Source organism: Boleophthalmus pectinirostris, unplaced genomic scaffold (assembly GCF_026225935.1).
Source record: "Boleophthalmus pectinirostris isolate CB_2022bp ecotype Guang Dong unplaced genomic scaffold, ASM2622593v1 HiC_scaffold_15, whole genome shotgun sequence".
In the NCBI taxonomy this organism is placed as follows: domain Eukaryota; kingdom Metazoa; phylum Chordata; class Actinopteri; order Gobiiformes; family Gobiidae; genus Boleophthalmus; species Boleophthalmus pectinirostris.
In genome coordinates this window covers 2045005-2057504 of record NW_026571070.1, presented here as the reverse complement: position 1 = coordinate 2057504, position 12500 = coordinate 2045005, and the positions used below count along the sequence as shown (strand labels likewise).

The 12500-nt window shown below is 43.7% G+C and overlaps 1 protein-coding gene across 1 annotated transcript in view; it reads left to right on the top strand.

The window, feature by feature from the left end:
• The window catches only part of LOC110164322 (gamma-aminobutyric acid receptor subunit rho-3-like), a 27097-nt gene extending 24249 nt beyond the window's left edge, over positions 1-2848 (top strand). The window contains exons 8-10 of the mRNA XM_055151056.1: positions 764-895; positions 2450-2567; positions 2646-2848. Of these exons, the coding sequence (XP_055007031.1) occupies positions 764-895; positions 2450-2567; positions 2646-2848 (453 nt within the window). The remainder of the gene's footprint in view (positions 1-763; positions 896-2449; positions 2568-2645) is intronic.
• Positions 2849-12500: the final 9652 nt, after the last annotated feature.

Below are 12500 nucleotides of genomic sequence, written 5' to 3'. Positions count from 1 at the left end.
TTGTGTTCATGTTTGTGTTCATGTTTGTTTGTTTGTGTTCATGTTCATGTTCATGTTTGTGTTCATGTTGTGTTCATGTTCATGTTTGTGTTTCATGTTTGTGTTCATGTTCATGTTCATGTTTGTGTTCATGTTTGTGTTCATGTTGTGTGTTGTGTTCATGTTCATGTTTGTGTTGTGTTTGTTCATGTTCATGTTCATGTTCATGTTTGTGTTCATGTTCATGTTCATGTTTGTGTTGTGTTCATGTTCATGTTCATGTTCATGTTCATGTTTGTGTTCATGTTCATGTTCATGTTTGTGTTTGTGTTTGTTGTTTGTTCATGTTCATGTTCATGTTTGTTTCAGTTTGTTTGTGTTCATGTTGTGTTCATGTTCATGTTTGTGTGTTGTTTGTTGTGTTGTGTCATGTTCATGTTTGTGTCATGTTCATGTTGTGTTTGTTCATGTTCATGTTGTGTTTGTCATGTTCATGTTCATTTGTTTGTGTTGTGTTCATGTTTGTTTCATGTTCATGTTGTGTTTGTGTTTCATGTTCATGTTTGTGTTGTGTCATGTTCATGTTCATGTTTGTGTTGTGTTGTGTTTGTGTTGTTGTGTTTGTGTTGTGTTCATGTTTGTGTTCATGTTGTGTTCATGTTCATGTTTGTGTTGTGTTCATGTTCATGTTCATGTTGTGTTCATGTTCATGTTCATGTTTGTGTTGTGTTCATGTTCATGTTCATGTTGTGTTCATGTTCATGTTTGTGTTTGTGTTTTTCAGGTGTCGTATGTAAAAGCTGTGGACATTTACCTGTGGGTGAGTTTCCTCTTCGTCTTCCTCTCTGTGATCGAATACGCCGCCGTCAACTACTGCACCACCCTGGAGGAGTGGAGGAAGATGAGGAGGGGCAAGGTACTTCAAGAATACTTTTACTTTTATACATCTACTGCTACACCTGCTGCTAGTGCAAATACTGTAACTTATTTTACTACTATTACTACCAGTAATACTGTTACTTCTGCAACTACAAGTACTTGAAATATTATAATACAACTGATGCAGCAATCAGTAAAAATGAAATATGACACAAGTACTACTGACAACAACTACTACTACTACTACTACTACTACACAACGTCTCCCTCTAGTGGACACGTCCTGTAAACACACATTCTGCTGTTGGGAGTTTTTCATTTTCTGGTGCTTTTGTCAGTCATTGGAAATATATAAATATATATTATTTATATTTATATAAAGTGCATTCAGTTCAAACGAATGCACTTTATATAAATATAAATAGGAAATAAAGAAGGAAATAAAGTGTTTGTCTAAAATCTTTGACAAATAATCATTATTGTGTGAATTATTCAAACTTTGGTCCATGTTTTCTGTAAAATCTTTATTATCACTTTGTTTACTACACTCCATCTCCTCTTCCTCTCCTCTCTTCCTCTTCTCTCTCTCTAATCTTCTGTCTTTCCCTCCTCTAACCTGTTTCTCTCCTCTCTCCTCCCTTTCTCTTCTCTCTCTTTCTCTCCTCCGACCCCCTTTCCTCTTCTCTCCCTCCTCTTACCTCTTCCTCTTCTCTCTCTCCTCTTCCTCTTCTCACCTCTCTTCTCTCTTCTCTCTTCCTCCTCTCTCTCTCTCGCCTCTTCCTCTTCTCTCTCTCTCTCCTCTTACCTCTTCCTTTCTCTCTCCTCTCTCCTCTTCTCTTACCTCTTCCTCTTCTTTCTCTCTCTTCTTACCTCTTACTCTTCTCTCTCTCTCTTCCTCTTCCTCTCTCTCCCTCTTCCTCTTCTCTCCTCTTCCCTCTTCCTCGTCCTCTTCCTCTTCCTTTCTCTCCTCTCTCTTCTTCCTCTCCTCCTCTTCCCTCTCTCTCTTACCTCTTCCTCTTCTCTCTCTCCTCTTACCTCTTCCTCTCTCTCTCCCTTCCTCTTCCTCTTCCTCTTCTCTCCCTCTCTTACCTCTCTTCTCTTCTCCTCTCCCTTCTTACCTCTTCTCTCTCCTCTTCTTCTCTTCTCTTCTCTCTCCTCTTACCTCTTCCTCTTCTCTCCCTCCTCTTACCTCTTCCTCTTCTCTCTCTCCTCTTACCTCTTCCTCTTCTCTCCCTCCTCTTACCTCTTCCTCTTCTTTCTCTCCTCTTACCTCTTCCTCTTCTCTTCTCTCCTCTTACCTCTTCCTCTTCTCTCTCTCCTCTTACCTCTTCCTCTTCTTCTCTCCCTCCTCTTCCTCTTTCTCTCTCTCCTCTCTCTCTCCTCTTACCTCTTCCTCTTCTCTCCCTCCTCTTACCTCTTCCTCTTCTCTCCCTCTCCTCTTCCCTCTTCCTCTCCTCTTCCTCTTCTCTCTCTCCTCTTACCTCTCCCTCCTCCTCCATTCCTCTTCTCTCTCTTTCTATCTCTCCTCATATCTCTCTCTCTTTCTCTCCTCCTCCCTCTCTGCCTCTCTTCCTCTTCTTCTCTCCTTCAGTTACCTTCTGGTTATGATGCGAGTCAGGCGATGGCGTTCGACGGCTGTTTCCACGACGACGACATGGAGTTGACCGCGTTTCCCAGACTCCCCGTGGGTTTGACCTCCGACCCCCTGGCCCCCCTGGATCCTCTGAACCCTCTGGACCCTCTGGACCCTCTGGACCCTCTGGACCCTCTGGACCCTCTGGACCCTCTGGACCGGCTGTCGTCGTCGGGGGCCCACAGTCCGGTGGTGCGTGGGGCGTCGGAGGGGACGCGGCTCCGGAGGCAGCGCTCGGTGAAGGAGAACGTGGATCTGATCGTCAGTAACAGTTACCTGATCGACTCGTACTCCAGACTGGCCTTTCCTCTGTCCTACCTGCTCTTCAACATCGTCTACTGGAGCCTCTACTCCTGAAACGCAGAGCAAATCCAGAAACTCAATACTGAAACACAGAGCAAATCCAGAAACTGATCCAAACTAGATACTCCTGAAACACAGAGCAAATCCAGAAACTCAATACTGAAACACAGAGCGAATCTAGAAACTCGATACTGAAACACAGAGCAAATCCAGAAACTCAATACTGAAACACAGAGCAAATCCAGAAACTCAATACTGAAACACAGAGCAAATCCAGAAACTCAATACTGAAACACAGAGCAAATCCAGAAACTCAATACTGAAACACAGAGCGAATCTAGAAACTCGATACTGAAACACAGAGCAAATCCAGAAACTGATCCAAACCAGATACTCCTGAAACACAGAGCAAATCCGGAAACTCGATACTGAAACACAGAGCGAATCCAGAAACTGATCCAAACCAAAACCGGGATCCAAACCAGATACTCCTGAGATGCGACAGATATCCAGAAACTCAATACAAAAACCAGGATCAAACTAGATACTCCTGAAATGCTCAGAAAATCAAGAAACTGATCCAAACCAGATACTCCTGAAATGCGACGGAAATCCCGAAACTGAACCAAACCAAAACCAGGATCGAATCTAGATACTCCTGTTTCAGAAATATTCATACCAAAAAAGTCACAAAACTGACAAAACTGAAGCTGAACGTGTTTAGAACCTGGAGCTGAAACAGAACAAATACAAGAGCACAGAGACCATGGACCTGCACGGTTCAGACCTGGTTTAGACCTGGTTTAGTTTATTCCTGGTTTAGACCTTGTTTAGTCTTGTTCTAGACCTGGTTTAGACCTGGTTTAGATTTGTTTAGACCTGGTTTAGACCTGATTTAGACCTGGTTTAGTTTATTCCTGGTTTAGACCTTGTTTAGTCTTGTTCTAGACCTGGTTTAGACCTGGTTTAGACTGGTTTAGATCTGGTTTAGACCTGATTTAGTTTATTCATGGTTTAGCCCTGGTTTAGGCCTGGTTTAGTCTTGGTCCAGACCTGCTTTAGATGTGGTTTAGACCTGGTTTAGTTTAGTCCGGGTTTAGTCCTGGTTCTGACCTGGTTTGGACCTGGTTTAGTTTAGTCCGGGTTTAGTCCTGGTTCTGACCTGGTTTGGACCTGGTTTAGTTTATTCCTGGTTTAGGCCTTGTTTAGTCTTGGTCTAGATCTGGGTTAGATGTGGTTTGGACCTGGTTTAGTCCTGGTTTAGACCTGGTTTAGTTTATTTATGGTTTAGACCTGATTTACACCTGGCTAAGACCTGGTTTAGACCTGGTTTCATTTAGTCCTGGTTCAGACCTGGTTATAAACCCACATGGGAACAGAAAATAAAGTTATATCATTTAATGTTAAAAAATCACTTTCTGTCGTCTAAATAAAGAGTTTTATTTTTATTTTTATTTTTATTTTCATCGTCGTTTCAGAATCAGTTTTGAGCGTCAAGTCTTTTCCTTTGTATCAAAATCGAGTTTGTGCAAAAAGTTCAAAAGTTTTTCATAAATGAGAGGAGGCGGGTCAAAAGTCTCCAGTGAACCTGCAGACGTGGGTTTGTGTCAGATGCCCTCCCAGACGTGGAGAAAGGACCAAACGATCAGAGGAAACGTTTGTGGATTTGACTTTTGGAGATTTGTTATATTGGACACAGAAAACTGAACTGATCCATGAACTTTTAAAGATATTTGTGTTTTTTTGTTTTTGTTTTTCTGTCTGTTGGTGTGTCCTGGTTGTGGGTTCGACTCCTCGTCCTGTTCCTCGTGTCGGATCAAGTGTTTTCTTTCACTTTTTCTTGTGTCGCTGTTGTTGCTCTTCACGATGTCGACGACGGTTTCTCTTTCGGAACGTGGCTTCGTTTCAAATCTTACGTGTCATTTTTGTGTCAGATTAGTGGATGAAAGAATAAAAACTGAGCACGTTGTCCAGAGTTTTGTTCTAAAATATTTTCACCATCATCACTTCAAAAACTGGACTATGGAGTCAACCTGAACCTAATAAACCTAGACCTGGACTAGACCTGGACTAGACCTGGACTAGACCTGGACTAGACTTGGACTAGACTGGACTAGACTGGACTAGACTTGGACTAGACCTGGACTAGACCTGGACTAGACCTGGACTAGACTTGGACTAGACCTGGACTAGACCTGGACTAGACCTGGACTAGACTTGGACTAGACCTGGACTAGACTTCTGGACTAGACCTGGACTAGACCTGGACTAGACTTGGACTAGACCTGGACTAGACCTGGACTAGACTTGGACTAGACCTGGACTAGACCTGGACTAGACTGGACTAGACTAGACCTGGACTAGACCTGGACTAGACCTGGACTAGACTGGACTAGACTGGACTACCTGACTAGACTGACTACCTGACTAGACTGACTGGACTAGACTGGACTAGACTGGACTAACCTGGACTAGACTGGACTAGACCTGGACTAGACTGACTAGACCTGGACTAGACCTGGACTAGACTGGACTGACTGGACTAGACCTGGACTAGACTGGACTAGAACTGGACTAGACTGGACTAGACCTGGACTAGACTGGACTGGACTAGACCTGGACTAGACCTGGACTAGACCTGGACTAGACTTGGACTAGACCTGGACTAGACCTGGACTAGACCTGGACTAGACTGGACTGGACTGGAGACCTGGACTAGACCTGGACTAGACTGGACTAGACTACTAGACCTGGACTAGACCTGGACTAGACCTGGACTAGACTACTAGACCTGGACTAGACCTTGGACTAGACTGGACTGACTGACTAGACCTGACTAGACTACTAGACCTGGACTAGACTGGACTAGGACTAGACTGGACTAGACTTGGACTGGACTAGACCTGACTAGACTTGGACTAGACTGACTAGACCTGGACTAGGACTAGACCTGGACTAGACCTGACTAGGACTAGACTTGGACTAGACCTGGACTAGACCTGGACTAGACCTGGACTAGACTTGGACTAGACCTGACTAGACTGGACTAGACCTGGACTAGACTGGACTAGACCTGGACTAGACTGGACTAGACCTGACTGGACTAGACCTACAGACCTGGACTAGACTAGACTGACTAGACTGGACTGGACTGACTAGACCTGGACTAGACCTGGACTAGACTTGGACTAGACCTGGACTAGACCTGGACTAGACCTGGACTAGACCAAGACCAAACCAGGTCAGGACTAAATCTCAGATCCTGAACACACCTTTAGACAAAGACACATTATAAATAATTAAATAAACACTTTATAATTAACTACACCAAATGAACTGGATTATTACATTATAAACACTTTATAAATACATTATTACACTATAAGCACTAGCAAAAGTGTTCTTCTGGCTCCTTCTGGCTCCTCTTGTTTTCTCCTGGTTCCTCCTGGCTTCTCCTGGCTCCTTCTGGCTTTTTGTGGCTCCTCCCAGCTCCTTGTATCTTCTCCTGGCTCCTCCTGGCTCCTCTTAACTCCGCTTCTCCTAGCTCCTCCTGGCTTCTCCTAACTCCTCTTAGCTTCTCCTGGCTCCTCCTGGCTCCTGGCTCCTGGCTCCTCCTAGCTCCTCCTGGCTCCTCCTAACTCCTCCTGGCTCCTCCTAGCTCCTCCTGGCTTCTCCTGGCTCCTTCTGGCTCCTCCTGGCTCCTTCTGGCTTTTCATGGCTCCTCCTAGCTCATTGTGGCTACTCCTGGCTCCTCCTGGTTTCTTCTAGCTCCTCCTGGCTCCTTCTGGCTCCTCCTGGTTCCTTCTGGCTCCTCCTAGCTCCTCCTAGCTCCTCCTGGCTCCTTCTGGCTCCTCCTAGCTCCTCCTGGCTCCTTCTGGCTCCTCCTGGCTCCTCCTGGTTTCTCCTGGCTCCTCCTGGTTCCTTCTGGCTCCTCCTAGCTCCTCCTGGCTCCTTCTGGCTCCTCCTGGCTCCTCCTGGCTTCTCCTGGCTCCTCCTGGCTTCTTCTGGCTCCTCCTAGCTCCTCCTGGCTCCTTCTGGCTCCTCCTCCTGGCTCCTCTCCTGGCTCCTCCTGGCTTCCTTCCTGGCTCCTCCTGGCTCCTCCTCTGGCTCCTCCTCCTCCTGGCTCCTCCTCCTAGCTCCTCCTAGCTCCTCCTGGCTCCTTCTGGCTCCTCCTTCTGGCTCCTCCTGGTTCCTTCTGGGCTTTTGGCTCCTCCTGGCTCCTCCTAGCTCCTCCTAGCTCCTCCTGGCTCCTTCTGGCTCCTTCTGGCTCCTCCTGGTTCCTTCTGGCTTTTCGTGACTCCTCCTAGCTCCTTGTATCGTCTCCTGGCTCCTCTTGGCTTCTTGGCTTTAAATATTCACACTCTTAGTTCAGTTCGCTGTTGTATTTTACTGATGTCTTTTGTGAGCTACTCAACTTAGTCAATTTTCATATTTTTTTGATTTTTTCCCAGTGTGACCAGATTTTCTACATTCTAAACTGGGACACACTCGGGTTTGGATGTTGTGAATAAATAAAACAGTGAAAATAGTGTGTAACATTTTGCCTTCTCATGTCAGTTGTGATCTGAGGAACTTCTGACGCTGCATTTTTTTTTTTTTTTTTTTTGAGTCATGGTGATTCGCAAACACAAACTTCTGTATTTTGGCAAAACAAATGACAGTTTATGCTCCTCTTCACTTTTGGCAGGGAATAGATTAGTCAAAAAATGTGATGGTATGAAAAGCGCTCTAATAATAATAATAATAATAATAATAATAATAATAATAATAATAAAAAGTTTGTTGTTGTTGTTGTTGTTGTATAGTCCTGTTTTAGTTCTGGTTTAGACCTGATGTAGTCCTGGTTTAGTCTTGGTGTAGAGCTGGTTTAGATCAAATTGGTGACACAACTTGGACATTTCTTGTGTAAAACTGTGACAAATCAGTGGTTTTGTACAAATCTGCGAAGATAAAGGACTCAAAACTGATCTGGTCACTTTAAACTAAAACTCATGAAGACTTTCTGTATTTTTCTACTTTTATTCGTCTTCAAACTGCCACTTATTTATTTATTTTTTATTATCCAAAGCTGTTATACCTCCAGAGTGAGTTGAAACATAAGATTTTTTGTCCCTTTGCACTTTCTCTTATGTGAGTCTCGTTTCCATGGCAACAGCAGCAGCAGCGGAACAGCTCAGTCTGAAGCGACGCGCACGGACACAAACTCCGCACAAACTCCACAAAAAACTCCGCCGTGGAGCCCGAGTTCGTCCCTCCCGACGCTTCCTCCCGCTGGGGACCGGACACAGGTGAGTTTTCAGTGGATAAGTGTTAAAAAGTCCCGGAAAATCTCCAGTTTATCCGGGGATTCAGTGAGCACGTGCGGCGGCGGTTAGCCTGGAGCCGCGCGCGCGTTTGTTTACGTTCGTCTCACCGGAAAAGACGTTAAACACTTTTACTCACAAAACTTTTACTTTTACTCACCAAATTTTGACTTTACTCTTTACACATGGGCAAGTTTAGCGTCTTAAATTATGATTCGGATTTGAAAATGTTGTTTTTATGCCTGAAGTGGACGTAAAAGTGTTTGTTTATGTCGGAAGAGGAGCGTCCAGTGAAGCGTCGTAACGGTAAGAGCTGCGGGAGGTTCAGCAAAATGTAAAAACCAAAATACATTAATTTATTTATTTATTTTTCTTGGCAAATAACATTTTCATAGAGCAAAATTCTCAAAAATCAAATCATCTCATTTAAATAATTCAATATAATAATTATTTTCACATTATTCACCAATTATCCTGCAAAAAAGCCAAGATTTTTTATTTTTCATTTCTAAGATTTTTCTAGAAATTTAACTCTAAGTCAAGTCATTTTTATTTTATTTTATTTATTGATTTATTTATTGGGTGTAATTGACGACCAGACTGAGAGAAATGTGGGAATGTAGGGTTTAATTTTGGAAAGAAAAAAAAAAAGATCTGGTTTAGTCCTGGTTTAGTCCTGGTTTAGATCTGGTTTAGACCTGGTTTAGTCCTGGTTTAGTCCTGGTTTAGACCTGGTTTAGACCTGGTTTAGACCTGGTTTAGTCCTGGTTTAGATCTGGTTTAGTCCTGGTTTAGTCCTGGTTTAGATCTGGTTTAGACCTGGTTTAGCTGGTTTAGACCTGGTCTGGTTTAGTCTGGTTTAGACCTGGTTTCCTGGTTTAGACCTGGTTTCTGGTTTAGACCTGGTTTAGATCTGGTTTAGACCTGGTTTAGTCCTGGTTTAGATCTGGTTTAGACCTGGTTTAGTCCTGGTTTAGACCTGGTTTAGATCTGGTTTAGTCCTGGTTTAGTCCTGGTTTAGTCCTGGTTTTAGACCTGGTTTAGTCCTGGTTTAGACCTGGTTTAGACCTGGTTTAGATCTGGTTTACACCTGGTTTAGACCTGGTTTAGACCTGGTTTAGTCCTGGTTTAGATCTGGTTTAGACCTGGTTTAGATCTGGTTTAGATCTGGTTTAGACCTGGTTTAGACCTGGTTTAGTCCTGGTTTAGTCCTGGTTTAGACCAGGTTTAGACCTGGTTTAGACCTGGTTTAGATCTGGTTTAGACCTGGTTTAGTCCTGGTTTAGTCCTGGTTTAGACCGGTTAGGGTTTAGTCCTGGTTTAGACCTGGTTTAGTCCTGTTTAGTTTAGTCCTGGTTTAGACCTGGTTTAATCTGGTTTAGACCTGGTTTAGTCCTGGTTTTAGACCAGGTTTAGACTGGTTTAGTCCTGGTTTAGACCTGTTTAGACCTGGTTTAGTCCTGGTTTAGTCCTGGTTTAGTCCTGGTTTAGACTGGTTTAGTCCTGGTTTAGTCCTGGTTAGACCTGGTTTAGACCTGGTTTAGTCCTGGTTTAGATCTGGTTTAGACTGGTTTAGTCTTGGTTTAGACCTGGTTTAGGCCTGGTTTAGTCCTGGTTTAGATCTGGTTTAGACCTGGTTTAGTCCTGGTTTAGACCTGGTTTAGTCCTGGTTTAGTCCTGGTTTAGGCCTGGTTTAGATCTGGTTTAGACTCCTGGTTTAGTCCTGGTTTAGTCCTGGTTTAGGCCTGGTTTAGTCCTGGTTTAGTCCTGGTTTAGGCCTGGTTTAGTCCTGGTTTAGATCTGGTTTTAGACCTGGTTTAGTCCTGGTTTAGTCCTGGTTTAGTCCTGGTTTAGACCTGGTTTAGACCTGGTTTAGTCCTGGTTTAGATCTGGTTTTAGACCTGGTTTAGTCCTGGTTTAGATCTGGTTTAGACCTGGTTTAGTCCTGGTTTAGTCCTGGTTTAGACCTGGTTTAGTCCTGGTTTAGTCCTGGTTTAGTCCTGGTTTTAGACCTGGTTTAGTCCTGGTTTAGACCTGGTTTAGTCCTGGTTTAGACCTGGTTTAGCCTGTTAGTTTGGTAGACCTGGTTTAGACCTGGTTTAGCCTGGTTTAGTCCTGGTTTAGATCTGGTTTAGACCTGGTTTAGTCCTGGTTTAGACCTGGTTTAGTCCTGGTTTAGTCCTGGTTTAGTCCTGGTTTAGTTTAGACCTGGTTTAGTCCTGGTTTAGTCCTGGTTTAGACCTGGTTTAGTCCTGGTTTAGGCCTGGTTTAGACCTGGTTTAGACCTGGTTTAGTCCTGGTTTTAGACCTGGTTTAGTCCTGGTTTAGTCCTGGTTTAGTCCTGGTTTAGACCTGGTTTAGACCTGGTTTAGACCTGGTTTAGTCCTGGTTTAGTCCTGGTTTTAGACCTGGTTTAGTCCTGGTTTAGTCCTGGTTTAGACCTGTTTAGTCCTGGTTTAGTCCTGGTTTAGTCCTGGTTTAGCCTGGTTTACCTGGTTTAGTCCTGGTTTAGTCCTGGTTTTAGACCTGGTTTAGTCCTGGTTTAGACTGGTTTTAGACCTGGTTTAGTCCTGGTTTAGTCCTGGTTTAGACCTGGTTTAGTCCTGGTTTAGTCCTGGTTTAGTCCTGGTTTTAGTCCTGGTTTTAGACCTGGTTTAGTCCTGGTTTAGTCCTGGTTTAGACCTGGTTTAGTCCTGGTTTAGACCTGGTTTAGTCCTGGTTTAGTCCTGTTTAGTCCTGGTTTAGTCCTGGTTTAGTCCTGGTTTAGTCCTGGTTTAGTCCTGGTTTAGACCTGGTTTAGTCCTGGTTTAGACCTGGTTTAGACCTGTTTAGTCCTGGTTTAGTCCTGGTTTAGTCCTGGTTTAGTCCTGGTTTTGGTCCTGGTTTAGACCTGGTTTAGTCCTGGTTTAGTCCTGGTTTAGACCTGGTTTAGTCCTGGTTTAGTCCTGGTTTTAGTCCTGGTTTAGTCCTGGTTCAGTCCTGGTTTAGTCCTGTTTAACCTGGTTTAGTCCTGGTTTAGTCCTGGTTTAGTCCTGGTTTAGTCCTGGTTTAGACCTGGTCCCTTGACTCTTCAGCGTTTGTGCTGAAAACACGAGTGTTTTTGTTTGGAGAAAATCAAACTGTGACTCTACAGGAGTGTTTCTCAAACTGTGGTCCGAGCTCCTTCAGGGGGACTGGGGCGGAGCTTCAGTGTGTGGGTTTATTTAGAACTACAGTGGAAATGATGTAGTCCACTTTTAGACCTGGTTCAGTCCTACATTAGACCTGGATTATTCAGAAAGACAAATCATTTCTTTGTTTGTTTTTGGTGTGAACATTTTGAGAAACACTGGGCTGTAATTTAAAAATGAACAGAACAAACGGATTAAAAATAAAATGAGCAGCTAAAGTAACTCAGCTGAAGTGTTGTTCCAGACGACAGGACACAGACACATGTTTGATCTTCTGTGGTTCATTTTATGGTGAATTTAATACAGGAAGTGCTCCACTGTGTTTTTAAACTCCACACACCTTCACTAAAACCATGTGGATGATTTAAGGCCTGGAGCTGCCGTCACATCAGACAGACTGAGATCATTCAGATGTTTGTTTATTGTTGTCATTAACTCTGTGGTGTCCTGTGACCCCAGAGTGACCCCGCGATGACCTCAGCCTGACCCCAGAGTGACCCCGCAGTGACCCCACGGTGACCCCCGGTGACCCCGCGATGACCCCACGGTGACCTCATGATGTCGTACCAGAACCTGCTCTACCAAGATCTACCGAGATTCACAGAGTCTCAACAGTACACAGTAACTGTGTTACCCTTCTACTACTACTACCCCTATCAGGTACTACTACTACTACTACTACTACTACTACTACTACTACTACTACTACCAGGTACTACTACTACTACTACTACTACTACTACTACTACCCCTATCAGGTACTACTACTACTACTACTACTACTACTACTACTACTACTACTACTACTACTACTACTACTACTACTACTACTACTACTACTACTACTACTACTACTACTACTACTACTACTACTACTACTACTACTACTACTACTACTACTACTACTACTACTACTACTACTACTACAGGTACTACTACTACTACTACTACTACTACTACTACTACTACTACTACTACTACTACTACTACTACTACTACTACTACTACTACTACTACTACTACTACTACTACTACTACTACTACTACTACTACTAGGTACTACTACTACTACTACTACTACTACTACTACCCCTATCAGGTACTACTACTACTACTACTACTACTACTACTACTACTACTACTACTACTACTACTACTACTACTATCAGGTACTACTACTACTACTACTACTACTACTACTACTACTACTACCCCTATCAGGTACTACTACTA